Source organism: Phaethon lepturus, unplaced genomic scaffold (assembly GCF_000687285.1).
Source record: "Phaethon lepturus isolate BGI_N335 unplaced genomic scaffold, ASM68728v1 scaffold301, whole genome shotgun sequence".
NCBI classification, from domain to species: Eukaryota; Metazoa; Chordata; class Aves; order Phaethontiformes; family Phaethontidae; genus Phaethon; species Phaethon lepturus.
In genome coordinates, this window is record NW_010516729.1 from 7,575 (window position 1) to 21,278 (window position 13,704).

A 13,704-nucleotide genomic window follows, 5' to 3' on the forward strand; every position below is an offset into this window, starting at 1 on the left:
GTGCTTTCTAATATACTGCTTTAGTCAAGAAGGAATCATTCTTGCAAAGGTCAATATTTTTTATTGGGTTATTAAGCTTCTGCTGAGTTGCCAACTATAGTATTGAGCCTTATTTTTGTGCAAAGTTAGGATTTTCTTTTTTCATTCAGGCAATCACTCAAACCTTCCACTGAGAGGAAAGCAGTTGTGCCTATGCCTTCAGCATACACAAATAGATGGCAGCTGGCTTTATTCCAACTATTTTTTCCCAGGATGCACATTATTATTATTATCTGTTTTTAGCTCTGTTTCCCCCCTGTGTTTTGTTCTATATATAAAATCTTCTCTTCTATGTTTGTCATTCACAGGCTGATAGAAGATGTGGATGTCAGGCCCTTTGATATGGCCCTTTTCATAATTAGTACCTCTGTTCTTATTATTGGTCTTATGACATCGAGGTTTCAACATTGTTCAAAATTATGCAGTAATTTTTTGTGCTCAATCTGAGTTGCCAATGGCCTGTCAGTGTGTTATGGTGTTAAGAGAATAAAACTATGGCTCCTGCTGCCTTTAGGTATAACTGGGAGGGCTCTGCATTTCTCTAAGCATAACTTCAGGGTTTATCAAGGGAGGTCTCCAGAAACAAAGACTTGCAGTGGCAGTCACGGTAAACTTTAGCTTCGCAATCTTTTCCATTATCATCTGGCATATTTATATAGAAAAACCAATAGTTCATTTGTCAGAAATTACCTCCTGCTCCAGAACAACGGGTTACGGTGCTTCTCAAGGGAGATATTACGCAGACATTTTCTTTGGAAACAAAAGTTATATTTTTTGGAGTTTTTTGTTGGAGTTTTTTTTTTTTTTAACCCAGACTATTTCAGTGACGTTACTCATAGCATTGCCTCTCAGAGAGCTGCACAGGACCAGCTGAAGGGATGATACAGAGGAAGGGGAAGGAGCAATGTGGATTAGAAGTTTCTCAAATCAACTTTGACATGAGAATGTTCACACAAGGGGCAACCCTCTGTGAAAATGCTATCAAAGCAAATACACTGAGGAAGAAAAGTCTGCTTTCCCTTTTTTATTATTTTTTTAATTCTCAGAAACTCTTTTAATTAAAAATCGAAAGGGAGGAACACACAGTGAAAGAAAATTCTACCCGGAATAGTCACACTTCTTCTGAAATGATTGTGCAATGCTGTTGCCGAAGGCACTTCTGCAAGGAACACAGATAAGGTGGGAGACCTCCCCTGCTAGATGAGGAAAAGGAAGAAAGGAGGGAAGTGGGAAGAATTTAGGCAAGCAACAGCTCTTGATCTGCATTTCTGTCACCACGCACAAATCCTGTCACTACCCAAAGCACCTCGCCAGCCAGCTCTCCAATAGTTCCCATTGAGTCAAACATCACAGCAGGCTTGGAGGCGCAATCCTTCCTCCAGGCTCTTCCCTTTTCCTGGCCCGTTTCTAACAGCTGGACACTCGCTACCCCCCAGAGAGACAGCGAGCAGCGCGGTTCACCGGAGGAGCCGCAGCGGCCGCCTGCCTGCCAGGGCCGAGCTCCCGCACCGGTGCCGTTCCCAAATCTGTTGGAAACGGTGCATGGGGAATCAGTCTCCGTTTTCGTACCTGCCTCGATCTCAGAAAACAGAGAAAGCATCTTTGCTTTTAATTCTGATTCCCTTTTCCTTTAATGGTGATTTTCCTTCTCAATTTCCTATCTGATACCTTTTAAACTTACAATTATGGATCTTTAGGAACTAAACAAATGCAAAATTATAAGCCAAGCCAACGCACTGCAAACTGACATAAACAGAAGTAGACCAGACAGCATGGAATTAAATGAACAAAAATGGCCAGTTTATTCACTGGAACAGTTATGCATTACACTGTAATTTTAATTGGAACATAAAGATGTAAGAATCAGTATATTGGCTTCTTTTAATTATTTTCTTCAGCACTAGAGTGTTTTTCCCAACCATTTGACTGCATGATCATATTACACATGTACAAGCACAGACTTTATGAATCCCCCACAAGGCATTAATCTAGGATTGTCTACAAGGACAAGGAAGAGTTAACATGGGAATTACTTCAATTTTAAAAACAAATGATGCATTTTTGGAAACAAGAGTTATTTAACTTTTTTGCTTTTAGCATAAAGTAGCAACAAGAAGAGTTTCCAATATTCAGTCTTTAGCAAATGAACATATATACTTTTATATTCCTCACCACCTAGAAACACTCCATCATTTAACCCCAAGAAGGCAGAACAACATAATGTCAATTCAACATAGGAGTAGCTGAGTTATTACAGCAGTAAACATACAGTATACAAATCTGTGTTTGTCACAAACTCCACCAATGTTAAAACTCTTTTGAAAGGAACACAGCAATCTGTATGGTTTGTTAGATACAGAACATCATGCAAATGGAAACATTAAATAGATTACAAAAGTCACAAAACATCAGTTTTCTTTTTTTTTTAATTGTTTACAAAGGATCAAGTTAATTAACCCTTTAACAGTCAAACCACAGGGCTGAAAATCAATAGGGCAATAACTAATAAAATGGACTTAATTTATCCACTGGCATAGCACACATAGCCATATCTGTGAACAGGAGAAAAAAAAAAAAAGCTAGATTACTCTTATTTCTTCTTCATAGCTGATAAAATAACAACTCAGCTAGCAAGCCAGTCTACTAGAAACTTTTATCAATCGCTTGTGTTTACTGATTTCCAAAATATTCTTGAAATCAAATAACCATATAATCAATAAAAACTTTTTAACTTGGTTTACTAATGCTGAGAAAAAAACATACACTCTTCTCCACTCCTTCTTTTACAGCAAATCATGATAATCAAAACAAATACAGAGTTTCACAGAAAGATATTTTTGAAACACAAGGCCCTATCACCCAGAGTCTGCCCACACATTAACTCCAGTCATGGAATATAGGATTTTTCCTTTACCTTTTGTCCGTTTGTCACTTGGTTGCCATTAGATTTCACAAAGGGGATTTTCAAGAACTCCACAGGGAACAGATTAAAATCCTATAAGGGCTTAAGCCATGCACCTCAGAAGGAAAAATACAGACTCTCTGTGATAGTCTTCTTGCCTTTCTAGCAGGAGGAATATGCAGATCACACAAGAAGTAAGAATTTTCTAGCTTAGTTATGGATATGGAAAAGCTACATGATGTTAAGAATCTCATGCACACATTTTACATTGCATATTTAGATGCATTTAATGCCTGAAGGCGAAAGGCAATTGCTTTTTTGTTTCTTTACCACAGGATGCTTAATTATAGTAAAAAAACCCCTTAACGGCTAAAAGAAGTCTGAATATTGTATATCCCTTTCAGACTCACTGCACACACAGCAAAGGAAAACTGAAGAAAAGTGATGACCAGAATTTTTAAAAGAGGTAACTGTAGCAATTATCATACTTCAAAGGTAAAACTTCAGTGCCTGCTGTTCTCAAACAAAGATTTCCAAAGTACAAAAGAAAGAAATTTACTGTAACCTCAGTGGATATGCACCTTCCGCCAAAGAAAGGAACAGACCTCAGAAGGGCTGATATAATCTATACCTTACGAAGATGATGAATCCAGCTATACTGGAATTGTAGCACAACTACTGACTTTGGCATTGCACGCTGAACGATAAGCTTGGTATAAAAATAAGGGCACAGACTCGTGAGTGTTGTTCCCAGTATGATGAGGACTGGGTCATATTTTTCTAACAGCTTACTTAAGTATTTGCAACACAATTATCATGAGCAGCCTTCATAGGTGAGGTCATATTCATAAGTGAGGTTATATTTCACAACATAATCTCCTTTCTGTTCACATTTAAATATGGCAAATGGCTTAAACAAATTCACAATTTTTTAAAATAAAAGAAATAAACTGAAAGTCATCTTGGCATTAAAACTTGCAGTGTTAATTACAATTTCATTCTATGAACCCTACTGTATAGCTATGATTACATTAAATTACTGTGAAAAATGTGGATGGAGAAAGCAGAGAGATGCCAACCTGTCAATCAGATCAATCAGAAAGAATATCACTACTGCCTCCATCTAGAAGGCAGGAACTTCTATACAATTAGCATGAAAAATTGTAGTATTTCTTCTTTCTGTAAAACCTCCATTTATCTTCTGACTGATATAAAATATATTTTCAATACTATTACATTCTACAATGTATTTATTAATCTTTTTCTCCCCTTATATTGAAATTATTTTTTTATTTTATTTTTTTCCCCACATATTTCCTATGAACTGGTTTTCCAGAAGGGGATCATTTCACTGAACAAGGAGTATTTTTTCACTACATCAGAAAATAATACCCAAAGCAAAATGCCCCAGAATTGAATGGGCTATTCCAAATCCAAAGAAATTTCAAGGCCATCGTAGAGAACAAAAGCTGTATTTCAGAGAGAAAAGTAGGAGCAAGATTTGAATTGCTTCCTTACTGTATAGGAAGCATTTCTGAGTACAGTCAACCATTACAAATACATGTATAATTTTTTTCTTAATCTTTAACAATCAGACAAGATATCAACATATCATAAATTAATTTTAAATGGGCAAAATAGAGTATTTTGCAACCCTTAAAAAACAGTCTTTTGCTTCTGGTTTAGTCTGCATGTAAGTATTTCCTACAAAATCTCTCACAGAGTTGTATGTTATCAATCACTATATAATAAAGAAGACTTTATCATCTCAAGAAGTTCAAGATATGTATCTTACTTTGTACTGGTTAACTGACAAACGTTGTCCCAGGGACCTACACAGTTTGCTAACTTACAATGCAATAACTACGTCCATTTGTACATTTAAGTTGATTTGTTTCTAGTTCTCTTACATTTCCAACACTTAACTTCTATTATGTATAAAAAAATGTAAATTGAAAACTTAGAAATGAGGAATTTAAAGCTTAAGAGAATAAAAAATGTAATAAACCCACTTTTTTCTCTAAAACAGGGCCACAATTTCTATACCATTGGATGCTGTTTCATAACTCTCGATCCACACGTACATACCAGTACAATGTTTCAATTTTCCGAAGTTGCTCTGCAAATCACAACTGGAAACAAAAATGTTTCTAAACAATTGTTCCGATACCACATTTTTTCCAATAAATTCATATCTATATAGAAAGGAAATGTATTTCACTGAACTGCTGTTTAACTTAGATTTAGGGAAAATGCATTTGATTTGGATATCAAAATATGAAAACCTATTCCAAGTGAAGCCTGCAGTAGCTGTATTCAAAGTGCAATGCAAATTCTTTTCCTGTTTAACAATATACAGTAGCTGTCTTTGTTGGACGCAGACGTGGCCACTGTAGAATATTCATACGCCAGTCTGACAAGGTCAGGAATTCCGAGATGCTTTTTGAAGGCAGCATTTGCCTCTGACAAAATGTTTTGTTTGTTTTTTGTTCTTTTTTTAAATAAAAATCAAACTAGCAGCTAATCTCAGTATCAGACAGTATGATAGAGCTGAACAAGTTTTTACTTGACTTTTCTATGACAAGACAACACATAGGTTAAGTATGATACTGAACAGCGATGTAAATGTATACGAGAAGAATCATGCGAACTGCATGGAAACCGAAGTCGAAAGACTTCCAAGTGTTCTCTGTTTGATCTGATCAGAATTGGATATTAGTTTGTTCCTATTTTCTCCACCTCTGACTCTGAATGTTTTGTTACAATAGCTCAGCTGCTTTGCCGAGGTTACATAACATACACTGTTGATGACATAGAGTATTTCTATTTACAGCACCTTCATTACTGGTACTATGGTAATAATGATTTGTTAGGCACACTGAGTGGTCACCGATTCTTTCCTCTGCTGATGTTTTGTGTATCGTAACATTTGGTAAGCACTGTTACTAACAGAAGACTGACTTCATTTTCTCAGATTCAGACAGAATGTGAAAGAATTATTCCAACCATATCTGCAGCAATATTTTTTTCCCCAGCTGCTCTGTACCTTAGGCTGTACTGTGTTTCCTGCTTCTAAGTCACATGTATGCTGCAGAGAAGGAATAAAGACATGTGGAAATACCTAAGCCTTTCACCTGTAAATAAATTAAGGCCACCTGACAAAGCAAGGAGTCTGCTAATTACCAACAAGTAGGCAGGTAGGCAGTACTGCAGACTTTTTTCTAGCTCATGACCGGACAGGAAGCCCATAGATGCTGAACCACGACCCCCTACTTATCCGCTTGCCTTGCTGTCAGGTACTGTGCAAAATAAATTCCTCTATCCTTGATTTTGTTCTGAAATTCACTACTTTTTAAGAAAAAACCCAGACTTACTCAGCTTTTACTGGAAAGAATCTTTAACTAGGAACACTGTGCACTGTTGCGATAGAGTCTGCGTAGCATAGATCACCTGAGTATTTGTCATAAACTGACATGAGCTAAGGTTCTGTGTCTGTTGATTTTTGGCAAGGAAAAAAATGCACTACAGTAAAGTCCTACTAACTTTGATCCACCCCATTAACCCTACCTGCATGAGTTCTTTCACCACAGAATACTTCACACAAAATGCATACAACTTCGCCATTCACACTAGCCTTTCACATTAAGGCCTTGAACTAGTATCCTGAATATGGGAGTGGGAGGAAAGAATGTTTTTCATTAGCACACACAACATTTTACTTGTTTTAGATTTTCTTTCGCAGATACCAAATAGAAAGTAACTCCAAAAAACAGCACCAATTCATCTACTTGTCTGAAATGCAAAAATATAATTACAATGCAAGCAAACAACTGAAAACAAATCAATGTATCATGCTTTCATCTCCTTCTTAGGCTTAATAATTATCTTTCAGTGAAGAGCCAGCAGCTAGTGTAACAGGAATTAAAAAAAACAAGTGCATAAACAATATCAGTGCAGCAGCAAAATATACAGTCATTGTTAACATTCCAATTCAACCCATGTCCAACTTTTTGTGCAATAAAAATTGGCCATATACTGGCCAATGCAACAAGCCTCCTTTTAATATTAACACAGGCATTCTTCACTTAAGCTATTTCTGCTTGTTTTTTAAAAATAAAATCAATTAAATACAACTCTCAAAAAAAAAGACTGTATTTTATAAACACAAAATTCTGGTACAAATAAAGTAAGAAATAAATATCACACCCTTAATGACAAAAGGAAATTTGAACTGGTTCCTACGGCTGAACTTAGAGGATGTGAGGGTAGGATTTTTGTAACATACTTTTTTTAATACTGGCTTAAGTCTCTCATTATTTCAGAGGTAAAGCCAAGCAGCTGGGAGTAACATTTTTATCAAGATGTTAAATTTAACTACACTTTAGTTGTGATAGCAAAGTTTGAATACAATCAGAGGAACCATAAAAAGTCTTCTTGATAGGTTGGGCTCTGTGCTTTGTGTTCTTCTTCTCAACCTTCCCTCCGTCGCCAGACTAGGGGATATGAATCCAGACTTAATGCAGCAACAGGGCAGGATTGTCTACCCGCTTGCTGGGAACAACCCCAACCTTTGTTGCATGAACTCCACTCTGTTTGCATTTTCTCTTGTTGCATATGAAGATTAGGGGTAAGGAGGAGGCTTAGAGAGACAGTTGAGAGGGGCACACTGAGAGCTGGAATGTGGCTGCTCTTCTGGAAGAGCATTAGGACTGAAAATTAAAAAGAAAAGAGAAAAAGTGCTTAAAACACAGAGCAAACTTTTTACATTCATGTAAATAGTACAGGGCTGGAAACAAACTTTAAAAGAGGATGAAACCTCATCTATAAATCTGTAACCTCACAGTATACATAAAGAAAATCCTCAGTGCACACACATTCAGTGAAACCTGGATGCATACATGAAATGCCACAGATATCTTGCTTGCCAATTCTTGTATACGATTGCTGTTTGCATGCTCTGATGAAAAATGCCGTGTAGAGAAATGAATGCATGTGCAAAACCAGGGAGCAAAGTTGAAGGACAAAACACAGGTGCCATCTTTTGTGAGCATTAAAGATTTTCTGTATGCAACTGATAAATTGTTTGAAATTAAGGACAGTGCCGGTCTGGAAATCAGGTTTATCACTTTGTGAAAACATGATCTCTTACGAATGTGAGCTATTTGCTAGTACATTTGTACAAATCCAGTGTAACCTTCCTAGTCAGGCAAGATAAGCATTACATATTTTGTAATTAACACTTCTAAAGGGGGTGTGTGTGTGTGTTTTGTTTTCTTTTGGTTTTGTGCTGTTTGGATCCTCAATTCCGTCATATACTTTTGTCATTTGACTGTTTTTCATGTACAGTTTCTCCAATAACAGCATTCACCCCTTAAGCCTCTAAAAGTGCATTTATAGTGTGCACTGTTGTATAGTACAGAGAGGTCTGAACCAGCTTTCAGCAAACCAGCTGGGGCTGGAGTAGCAACCTGGCAGCGGCAGCACAAAGATAAGGGGTAGATAACACAAACATACCCCACTTCTTGGTGCACAGTTCCAGGGTGCTCCTGCTAGAAAAGCAGCGAGTCCCGTATGATTTCTCAGCCTTGGCCTGTCCTGTTTTTAAAGGGAGAACTTCAGCTCATCTAGTCACTGTCAAGCTAAGTGACAGCCATTAAACTTTCAAGGAAAGCATGTGGCAAAACAAGACACAAAAATAGAATGCAAGTAAATGCAATTTATTTAAAAAAACCACAAAAAAGCAGTTCTTTAATGTGTCTGTGAAGAGGTTTTTTTCCTAATGCTTCAAATGTTCTACAGTCTTGAAGTTATTCCAAGCTCAACAGTCTGATATATGATGAAGGATAATCATTTATGTCCCCATCTTCAAGAAAATTTGCCTTTTCCCCTTATTTTCTTTAGAAATCGTGCTGGTACATATTATCTCTGCAGCACAGGCTATTAGAGTGTTGGCTGAAGGAATGCAATTAGTCTATTGCTGGAAATGAATCAATTTGAAATGCCAGAGGTATTTGAAAATCTGCCACTGGAAATGCCAGTGGTACTGAAAATGTCTGTAGTTCCACATATAGCATTTACTTAGGGAAACAAAGAAATGACATTGTGCTTGCTTGAAGACAGAAACAAGTGTGCCACATCACCATTAAGAAAGTAGATGGCAATGTCCACATTTTCAAATTAGAGAAGCCTAGAAGGCTATGACCACAAATCCACAGGTATTACAATTCAACAAGAGTCCTCTGAGCTTATTTGAAGATCATAGACTTGCATGTCTTAAGTTCAATTCTGTTTCACATTAATGCTCCTGAAGGTGAGTTTCCTGATTGCAAAATGCCTGGTGAGAGTGGGTTACAGAAGCTCAGTACCTCACAGGCTTTGTTTTATGCTCAGCTGAGTAGGTCAGTCCTAAAGCATTTAGTGCTATGGACTATGACTCCCCAGGTTACATGCAGATTTAGTCTAACCTTAAGCACCTAGGCATAAATATTTAATTTAATCCTAAAATCTTTTCTTGCAGCTTAGTAGTTGGACTTGTTTAATCAAACACTCTAAGACACCGTATCTGTCTTCTCTAAAAGCACTTCTGAAGAACTACTGTTCTTTCCATGGCTCTACCTATCCTTTTCTTCTGCCATATCCCACCATATACAGACGCAGATACAGCAGCTAAAGAGGGATCTGAGTGACATCTTTGTTTACTCCACTCAAATGAGTCTGTGTCAGGAGTGACTGCAGATGGACCCAGAAAGTGTGCCTTTACTCTCAAGCTTATCCACCTATCAAGAGCCAGGTCCTGGCTTCAGCACATCCTAAGTTTTCAAGACAGGCTTAGGAGAAGCACTAGTCTTAAGTCCTTCAGAGAAATAAAAGTGAATTAGAACTTTAACATGACATTTGGGGAAGACAAACAAGGAGGTGGTCATGTTACCCTACAAAGACTGCCTTACTCTTCTGCTTTGCTGCCCCATTTCTTTTTTCAAAGGACTTCTTTAATTGTCAGAAAGGAACAGAAACTCGACAGACACTTTCCTTGCTCATTAGCAGAGGAGTGTTTGTCTTTCAGGGCTTCCGACCCAGCTTTAAAAAATAAGCAGCACAAGATGTTCATGCTCTCAGGGAGAGGACTGGCGAGGAAATGGTCATAGTTAAGACTAGTTATGTACAGCAATGGCCTGAAGGAGGACCTCTTTGAGACACGTAAGATTCTTCTCTACACAAATATGCATGAGCGCAATAATCTTTTGGCATGACCTTCAGTACAAAGTCAGCCCTGACTGCAAATACTGTAATACAAACTACCCCAGACTAAGCTCAGATTAGGAAGCACTGTGCTTAGAATTGCATTCATTTTCTCTTCATGGTAACTCTGCGTTGCTTCTCACTTTGAAATACAAGCAAATTTCTATGCACAGAAGAAATATAAAACTTTGTCTCACTATTCCCCCTTTCAACCAATAATAAATATTTGGGGCATTAGCAAGAGAAAAAATCATGAGGTTATCAGGCACCTTTGAGCAACATACATCCATCATTTGCAGTCCTTAGTACATTTGAAGCTCAGCCCAACGCTCTATTATTATACCACCCTCTTTTCAGAAAAAAAACACACATCCAGTTCATTAATGTAGATTACTGTAGCAGTATATAAACAAAAATTACATCAGAATCAGCAAGTGACACGTTACATGCAGTGTGCTTTTTATGGCAGTATAGGTGATCACAGCAGCAGGTCTTGGAGCTGAGCTATCAGACACACTGACAGTCGCGGGCGGTAGAAGATAGCGGGTGAGATTAATAACACAAAGCAATAGAGAGAGAGGGAAGAACATGAAGCTGTTGACTATTAACTGAGAATAAGGAAGAACATTGTTACATTCCCCTCATGGGATACGTGCAGCGTTTAAAACATTTGGTTTTAATAGACATTTTTTGTAAACCTCTCTTTAAAGGGTGGTATCATTAGGGGATCTATTCATTCATTTGATGAATGAAATCTGTGTAATTTTTTGTGTTAGTATTATTCTTTGTTTTTAAGCAGTTGTTTTTTTTTTTTTCCCCAGCACTCAAATTGCTAGGCATGTATTTCTAAAATCAGTTGGAAAATAGAATGCAAAGCCCTTTCATGTTAGTAAGTATTCTGTTCTCTGTCTTAAAGACGGCATTCACATGCAATATTGTCTGGCACTGATTGTAACTAACAAATCAGCAATGCAAAATATAAACAGACCAGTGATATTTTCAGAATGCAACCATTTTGCACTCAGTAATGTTTTACCTTATTTTTAATTTATTTCCTATTTTACATGAAATAAAAGCATTATTTTTAATTAAAAATAATATTAATTTCATTTGCAGTTAGTTTTTGGGGGTGTGTTTTTTGATTTTATTACTAGATAACTTGGGTCTAGAGTTTGGCCTCGGATAATGAAAATGACGTTTTCACTGCATTCAGCAGAAACCTGAACACAATCCAAGGACAGACATACTCTTTTTAGTATTAGATGATGGTAATATTTTAGTCTTGTCCAATATAGTCTGTCAGACAGGTAGCTACAGATGCTAGGGAAGGGTGAACATCATCCAGTAATTTTCAGAGTCGGCCTAGATTTGGTTGCTTGCCCCATACTCCTAGAAATTGAGGTGATGCATGGAAGGCAGAGTGAGACTTTCATGTGGTTCACCAAAACCTACACACTGGAATCAATGCACTTTCACAGTGACTAGAAAATCCAGAGATACACAAGTCCCACTTAAAATTCAGTATAGATAACGGAGTAGGGAAAACTCTCCTTATTTGATGTTAAAGTTCAGAATTAATCTGTCTCCGTTATGGTCAGGCATATTAACTAGCTTGAATATGATTAGACATTCTGCAGGATGCAGAAAACATCTGTGTGAATTACAGATCTTAACAAGCTGTTATTTGTTCCTGGGTGAAATGCCCCTGAGAGGTCAGATTACTGCAAGAGTAATGTTAGAGATTTAAAAAGACAAGCATACCTCTCACAAAATGGGTGACTTCAGGGCTGGGCACAGTTTTAATCTGCCTCATTTGGCATCACAGGATTGAAAGCATGTGTGCCATACCAGGAGGGACTATCAGAGGATGAGGAAGGGCAGTATAAGCTGCAATCTTTCTCCTCTGCTGGATTTAGAAAATCTGAGTCTTGATAAGTCTAACTGGTTCTTTAAATGCCTTCAAATTTTACTCCAGTCTTCAATTACTTTATTTAAAGCACTCAACAACTTATGCCATAATGCTGACTTGCATTAAATCTGTTGTTACGCTTCACTGCCTTAAAAGACTGTGCAGCTATATGACTGAGACAAGCAAGGCAACAGTGTTAATATATCAAAAATAGTGTTGTTTTCACATCACCAGAAGAGTATCAATCTAGAGGTAAAAACCAGCAGTCATCTGAAAGTCAACAGTTCAGCTAAGTATGCAGGTGTTTGTTGTTTGTGGGATGACTGATCTGAATTTTTTAAAAATATTAACCATATTTTTAAATATCACTATTGTTTTCCATATACCATGGGTTTGATTTGGAAACATGGCAACAAAGGCCTCTTGAACAACACTTCCAGTTCTGGTTGTAGCTAATGAGGTCTTCCTAACTGAGGAAGAATTCAGGGACAAACCAGAAAACCCTGAGGCTTTCCTTTGGACCTTATCCCTTTCTGTGGGTTTGTCTGCAGAACAAAGTAATGCTTGCAGCCAAACGTATAGCAGGAGTAGATCAGGTAGGTCTTCCATTCTGAGAAGAATGTTTAAAATTGCAGGAGCAATTGTTTGTTAGCACTTAGAGAGGGATAGTATTAGAGCATATTCTCCATCAGGAGAGTTGCTCTGGAAGGAACAGAATGGGCTTTGGTTTTGTGATGGTAAATTAAAAAAAAGACTTGTTGATATGGACTTTCAACGTAACCAATGCAGCTAATGATATTTTCAAATTGTAACATCTAAAACACAGCAGAAACAACTTGACAGGGATTTTAAGAGTTTTAGATGGAACTAGTAATGTTTTTTTTCAGTGTGCTGTAAAACTCCAAACTGCAAACCTGTAAATGGTACTTATCAGTTATAACGAGCTTTCACCAACTTCTCAGTAAAATTTTCATAATACCCATATATAGTAAGGAAGTTAATAGTACTTCCACTTCAAAAGCAATAAGAGAGAACCACAAATGAAGCAGCTGCTCCAAGGCCACCAAGACACCTCTGTGACTCACAGAATTAGTGCTCAGCAGTGCCTGATGTGCAGTCTGAAAGCTGAACTGCACCCATTCCCCAGTGGGCATCACTGCAGACTTCCACGCACAGGAAGCTCAGCGTTGCATGGGAAGTAGCTTCATTGTATGTAGGGCTATAGATCAACTTGGTCACTACAGATAAGGCTAAGGTCTAAAAATAATGCAGCCTATTTCAAATGAGAGTATAGGCATAAGTGAATATATGCACAGAATATACTTTGAGTAGATAAAGAAAGGTATTGTAGTCTCTTTTTGCTTTGGTTTGGTTTTGTGCCCTGATTAACTCAGCCATCTCAGAAACATGATTTAGCCTTTGCACCACCTACAAGCAAGGACACCAGGAGTTTACTCTTGACAAAAAGATTAAGAACTGACTGCAGTCTTAGTCTTGGGTCTGAGTTTCATAGAATGGTTTGGGTTGGAAGAGACCTTAAAGGTCATCTAGTTCCACCCCCCGTGCCACAGGGACACCAGGTCAGGGAGTTCTTTCTGAAAAGTGTCTGCTAAAA

At 37.5% G+C, this 13,704-nt stretch overlaps 1 protein-coding gene across 1 annotated transcript in view; it reads right to left on the reverse strand.

Moving 5' to 3' along the window:
* Window positions 1-7,562: 7,562 nt before the first annotated feature.
* BICD1 (bicaudal D homolog 1 (Drosophila)) overlaps window positions 7,563-13,704 on the reverse strand; it is a gene marked incomplete at its 5' end in the record, with an annotated part of 81,697 nt that continues 75,555 nt past the window's right edge. The window contains one exon of the mRNA XM_010296142.1: window positions 7,563-7,650. Coding sequence (XP_010294444.1) covers window positions 7,563-7,650 — 88 coding nt within the window. The remainder of the gene's footprint in view (window positions 7,651-13,704) is intronic.